The sequence below is a fragment of the Microtus ochrogaster genome, chromosome 16 (genome assembly GCF_000317375.1).
Source record: "Microtus ochrogaster isolate Prairie Vole_2 chromosome 16, MicOch1.0, whole genome shotgun sequence".
NCBI lineage: Eukaryota > Metazoa > Chordata > Mammalia > Rodentia > Cricetidae > Microtus > Microtus ochrogaster.
Window position 1 is genome coordinate 21,234,224 of NC_022018.1, and position 6,650 is coordinate 21,240,873.

Here is a 6,650-nt window from a genome sequence, read left to right on the forward strand (position 1 = left end):
TGTGCATCCTCCGCACACAAGCACACACACACGTGTGCATCCTCCACACACAAGCACACACACACGTGTGCATCCTCCACACACAAGCACACACATACGTGTGCATCCTCCACACACAAGCACACATACCACACAGCACATGAACATATGTTTTAGAAATCAGGTCTCCTGATGCTTCTGCAGTGAGGTGCCATCTCATCTCAGCGTGGCTGGTATAGATTTTAAAAATATGGATAAAAAGAGACTCACATGCTAGTGGTGGCAATGCAAGCTAGTTCAACTGTTAGGAAGAGCAGTATGGATGCTTCTCAAAAAAGAAAGAAAGAAAGAAAGAAAGAAAGAAAGAAAGAAAGAAAGAAAGAAAGAAGAAAGAAAAGAAAGAAGTAAAGAAAGAAAGAAAGGAAGGAAGGAAGAAAGAAAGAAAAAGAAAGAAAAGAGAAAGAAAGAAAGAAAGAAAAGAAAGAAACTCAAAAATAGAACTATGGTGATTCCTTATTCAACTGCTGGTTACATAACCCAATGGAGTGAAATTAACATATGAAAACTATACCTGCATAGCTGTGTTCATGTGGTATATTCTCAGTCGCTATAGAAGCAGCCTAGGGGCCTATCCATGGGTGAATAGTAAGGAGCATGTGGTATTCATAAACAATAAAATGCCATTCATCCCTACATCTAATGTTCTGCCATCTGCTACAAGATAGTTAGATAGAAAATGGACTATATTGTTGCACACATTCCTTCTCATGTCTGGAAGCTAAGATGTTGACTTTATGTAGCACACCGAATATTAGAACTATGAAATGATTAGGAAGTGTGAGTAAAGAGAGCTTGGATTTGATTAGAACACATTGATCAGCATTGATACACATTAATCAAAATAAAGCATAATCAATAAAGAACATTATACCAATATTCAGAGAGCAATGTGTACACCCATTTTCCAGATGAAAGATAAGTGTTAGGACTTTAAAATGTATGTAGGATCAGCTCCAAGCAGGATAGAGCCTACTTTTCTTTGTCTCACTACTATCAGAATTACTATCCATGGAGGAACCTTTGGCTCTTTCATTTAGGCCATTGGTACCTTAAATACACTAGTCAGAGAGACCCGTGGACCTATACTGCTCTAAGGGTGTATTTAAAGACCCCCTAGTATGAATGGCACCCAGAGATGTGTAACCTAGCACCCTCAAATTTATCTGACTTAAAACTTCTGTTCCTCTGAAATCCCAGTTCCTGGAACTGATGGCTCACTTGTTACAATGCTTGCTGCACGTATGAAGAACTAAGTTTGAGACCCAGAAACCTACATAGAACAGCTAGTGTGGTGGTGTGCTTGTCATGTAACGTAGAGGTGGAAACATGCAGATCCCTGGAGTTTGTTGGCCAGTAGCCTAGCCCAGTCAGCTCAGCAAGCTTCAGGTCAATAAGAGATTCGTTTTCAAAGAACAAGGTTTAGCTCCCAAGGAATAACATCTAAGGGTGACCTCTGACCTCCATGCGCACCCACCCACACAAGCATATGTACATCTGTACCTGTACACATAAACACACATATGTACAGAGAGATACTCAGGAGCCGGGCGATGGTGGCGCACGCCTTTAATCCCAGCACTCGGGAGGCAGAGGCAGGCGATCTCTGTGAGTTCGAGACCAGCCGGGTCTACAGAGCTAGTTCCAGGACAGGCTCCAAAGCCACAGAGAAACTCTGTCTCAAAAAACCAAAAACAAACAAACAAACAAAAAAACAGAGAGATACTCAGACACACAGGAATACACACATCTCAAACCTCATCTTCCCACTTTGGTTTTTTTTTGAGACAGAGTTTCTCTATGGCTACCCTAGAGCTCACTATGTAGACCAGGGTGACCTTGAACTCACAGATCCATCTGCATCTTCTAGCTAAGTGCTAGAATTAAAGATGTGTGCCACCATGCCAGGCCCAAACCTCCATTATTTGGGACTTGGTTTAAATGTCTCTGCTTTTAATCTCATATGATTCAGTATTACAAAAATATGTAACTGTAAGTTAATACTTATTTTCACATTCTCTCTGCTTTTCTTGTTTCTGGGGCTGGAATTTAGGAAGAAGAATCGCACCAAGAGAGCGAGTGTCCTGAGCTGGAAGAGAAGATGCTGGCAGGTAGAGGACTGTCTGTGTGGCTCTTCTTTGGCCAGCCGCTGCAACTCACAGCCAGGCTGAGCTCTGCTGTTCAGTTTGCAGAGACGTGGTATTGCTGGCGATGTTGTCCAGGCAGCACACCTGGAAAATCCCTTTGCACTGCAAAAATGGTTTGTTCCCTTTCTTGTCTTCCTCCACGCACTGATGGCAACTATGGATGAGACAAGGTTTGCAAAGGAGATGAGGTGCTGATGCGGATGAAGATTTCAGATTCAGTAATAAAGATAAGGGGTGTTTATAAGAGCCAGAGGGGATGGAGGACACCAGGAAAACAAGGCCCTCTAAGTCAACATGAGCAACTTATATGAACTCACGGAGACTGAAGTAGAAATCACAGGGTCTACTGGTCTACCCTATGTCCTCTGCATGTATATTATAACTTTCAGTTCAGTATTTTTATGGGATCTCCAATATGCAAACGAGTGGACCTCTTGTGCACTTTTCCTTATGTTTGCTTGTCCTGTCCAACTCGGAGATCTTGGAGATGATAGTTTTTGCTTTGTCTTATTATATTTTATTTCATCATATTTTATTATGATTCCTTAGAATCTTGTTTTTTTTTTCCTAATGAGAGACAGAGAGTGGACCTGGATGGGAAGAGAGGAGGGGAGGAACTGGGAGGAGTAGAAGGAAGGGAAATAATTATCTTATAATTATCTTGGGAGATGTTATTTAAAACAGTTTGTTGTTTTTCTTTTAAATGTGTGTGTGGGGTCAAGTATACAGTTTTGCTGACATTATTTACTTTATAACAGAAAGGACGTGTGTGGAGAGAAACAGCCAATGGGGAGTTCAGAACTTCAGACTGTAAGCAGAGAGGATCGTGAGAAACAATGGTCAGAAAAATAAACTTTAGTGGAGAGGACTTAAACATACCCAAAGCTAAAACTCAGGACTCCCGCCTTTGTTTCCTAACAACTGTTGTGTTTTGTATGACTCAGAACCAAAAGATTGCTCCAGATGTGGTGGTTGCTAGAAGCAGCTTATCATTTAGTAGAAATCAGGCAGTAAGGTCACAGAGCTGAAGGCGATAATGGAGAGATGACGCAAAGTGAGAAAAACGTGGTGTCCTACTCTGGCACAGTGGAGGAGGGGGTCAGCTACTAATTGGTCATGGCATCTTCTATACATGTATCTGTTTCTTTGTGTGTGTGCTCATGTCATTGGGCATGCGGTGTGGTCAGAGGTCAGCTGGTAGAACTTTGTTCTCATGTCCGCCATGCAGGTCTCAGGGATAGAACTTGACCCATGGGGCTATTTCACCAGCACCCCATTTCCCTCTGTATCTGTTCTTCCCTTGCTTCTATACCCAAACCCCACCAAATACGACCCTTGTTTTGGTTTGGTGCCTCTTCCTGGGACACTCTCCCTTGCAGATAGATTCCTGTATTTCTGGTTCACTGGTTGGGTGTTAGCACTAACATTGTGTCCTACAGAAAACTTCCCTGACCACTTCCCATTCCTCAGAGTCGCTTCCCTCGCGGCCTTCCTTGTTGAGCACCTGGAACAATCCTATTGGTGGGGCACTCCCCTGCCCCTGCTCTTTTTAGATGCAACCCTGAACTTGCTAGGTAACTGAGGGTGACCTTAATGTTCCTGCCTCTACCTCCAAATGCTAGTTACAGGTGTATACCACTATACTCACTTCATGTGATGCTGGGGTTAAACCCCGGGCCTTAGACATGGCGGGCAAACGCTCTCCCAACTACGCTAGAACCCAGCCCTTAGGAGTTTCCTGCTAGTGAGTCTGTTGTGTCCATTTGTATACGGCGTTGTCTTCTTCTGTGGGATGAAGGTGGTTTGTTAAGGGCCAACTCTGTGCTGGCTTTGCATTTCTGAATTAAATAAAAAGAATCAGACATGGAATCTGTACTCAAGACAACGGAACATGTCTAAAAGACAGATGTGTTTATAACAAGAAACTGTGAAATGTCTGTGTTATCAAAATACAGCTGGGAACTGTGAAGAGGAGGCAATCAAGTTTGCGCTGGGGGACTGTGGCCAGGAAGGTTGTGACAACCTCGGGGTTGAGGACACTTGAAATGACATTTGGAGTTGGAAAGGAGGCGCATAAGGCAGAGTTGAACTTCTGTCTGTTGCCCGGGAAAATGGCTCTGTATGTCACCTTTGCACTTTTGCCCTTGATTTTCAATTCCTCATAATGATCTTTGCTGGGTCTGTGCAGAGTCACCAACAAGCAGACCAGGAGCTTAGAAGTTTTATTTGCTCTGCTGGCTGAGTGTCCATTATAGCTTGAGGATGTTTGTTCATATGTATGGGAGAGTATTGCCGTTCTCCAAAGATTTTCTTGTGTGTGTGTGTGTGTGTGTGTGTGTGTGTGTGTATACATGTGTAGGTGGGAGGGGTACATATGTATACGTAGGTTCATGTGTGTGTGTACCCCAGAAGTCAACTTCAAGTATCATTCTTCAGAATTGGCATCTTGTATTTTTGTTTGTTTGTTTGTTTGTTTTTGAGAAAGGGTCTCTCACTGGCCTGGAACTTGCCAGTTTGGCTAGGCTGACCAGTCAGTGAATAGAAACCTGCCACATTTTCTGACTATAGCTGGCTTTGTGAATGGCTCTGCGGACTGAACTCAGGTCCTCATGCCTGTATGACACGCACTGTACCCACAAGGCCATGCCTCTACAAGGATTTTCTAAGATACAGTTGACTCCATTGAGTCCTGCAACACCTTAGGGAAAAGAAAGGCAGGCATTTCATTGCCATTCTGCTAAGGTCCTGGTCTTAGGATCGCTGAGAGTATTGCTAGAAATCTAGAATCATAGTAAGATTTCCCTCAGCCAACACATTTGAGTTAGAGCACAGCTAGGAAAAACAGTTCTGCAGAAAAGGAGAAACAATGCTTAGTTTGAAATCTAGAATCTCATGACAGGTAGGGTGATGCATATCTGTTGTCCCAACACCTAGAAACAAGGAATCATGAACTTGAAGGCAGCCTAGGCTGTGTAGTAGATAGAACATTATCTGAGAAAAAAAGAGAAGAAAAAAAAAACAAAGAAATTGAATGGTGATAGTGCATGCCTTTAATCCCAGCACTTGGGAGTCAGAGGTAGGTAGATCTCTGTGAGTTTGAGGCCAGCCTGGTCTACAGAGTGAGTTCCAGGACAGCCAGAGCTACACAGTGAAACCCTGTCTCAAAAAACCAAAAATAATAAATAAATATAAAAATAAAAAAGAGAAAAGGAAAGAAACCTAGAATCATATTCTCTCTCTCTCTTTCGGTTTTTCAAGACAGGGTTTCTCTTTGTAGCTCTGGGTGTCCTGGAATTTACTCTATAGACCAGACTGGCTTCGAATTCACAGAGATCTGCCTGCTCTGCCTCCCCGAGTGTTGGGATTAAAGACATGCGCTACTACCACCCAGCTAGAATCACATTTTGTTTGTGATTATTGTGCATTTAGATTTATAACATAGGACATATGAATAAGTGACTCGTGTTTTGTTATCTTAAAATCCCACCTAATAGTTTTATTCCATAAGTGAGAATTTCAAGTAAATAATAGTTTCTCACCATTTCTTTATAGATTTGGTTAAGTTTTTATTTATGTGTCTACCTATGTGAGTTTATGTGTTCAACATGTGGGCAGGTGGCCACAGAGGTCAGAAGAGGCCATCAGATCTCCTGGAACTGGGGTCACAGGTGGTTGTTAGCTGCCCAGTGTGGGTTCTGGGAACCGAACCCAGATCCTCCAGCTTGTACTCTTGACCCTGTCTCTCCAGCCACAGTTTCTCAGTAGCTCTAAACTTCTCTGGATTTACTCACTTCATGTGTGCTGTAGAGTCCTTTACTCAGGTTTTATGCTGTAGGGCTGTCTCTAGACCATTTGATTGAGAGCTCCTGTATTTGTGAATCATTCTTTGAAATCCTGCTAGGTGTAAAGCAGGTAGATTGTGTTTGCTAAATTATTTCTAAAGTATGAAAGCTCACATTCAGAACATTTATTGTATGAGGCCTAGGCCCTATTTAGCTGCTACGTACAAAAATACATTGCTATGCCCCCGGGAGTTTATAGACAACAATAAATGAAGCCATTAACCAAATAAAAAGAAACTGAATACTACACAAATGATAGCCTTTAAACAAGTAAAATGTAAATTATAGAGAAATCAGAGTGCTGAGGAAGTCTTGTCTTTGTGGGCCTTGTAATTAAACATGGCCTATAATATATAGACTCAGAGATCTAAGAATAAAGGTATGTGTCTAAACAGAGACAAGACCAGAGGGCCAAGGAGACAGCTCAGTCAATAAAGTGTTTAACCTGGCAAAAATGAGGAACTGAGTTCAATCCCCAGCATCCATATTTATGAAAACCAACACAATCTGGTGTGTTAGGGTGTGCTTGTATGCTCGGTGTGTTAGGGTGTGCTTGTATGCTCGGTGTGTTAGGGTGTGCTTGTTCTCTCGGTGTGTTAGGGTGTGCTTGTACTCTCGGTGTGTT

The 6,650-nt window shown here is 42.5% G+C and overlaps 1 protein-coding gene across 1 annotated transcript in view; it reads left to right on the plus strand.

Moving 5' to 3' along the window:
• Window positions 1-6,650, plus strand: part of Fam107b (family with sequence similarity 107 member B) — a 212,677-nt gene that overhangs the window by 73,417 nt on the left and 132,610 nt on the right. The window contains exon 2 of the mRNA XM_013349057.1: window positions 2,090-2,147. Within this exon, the coding sequence (XP_013204511.1) occupies window positions 2,090-2,147 (58 nt within the window). The remainder of the gene's footprint in view (window positions 1-2,089; window positions 2,148-6,650) is intronic.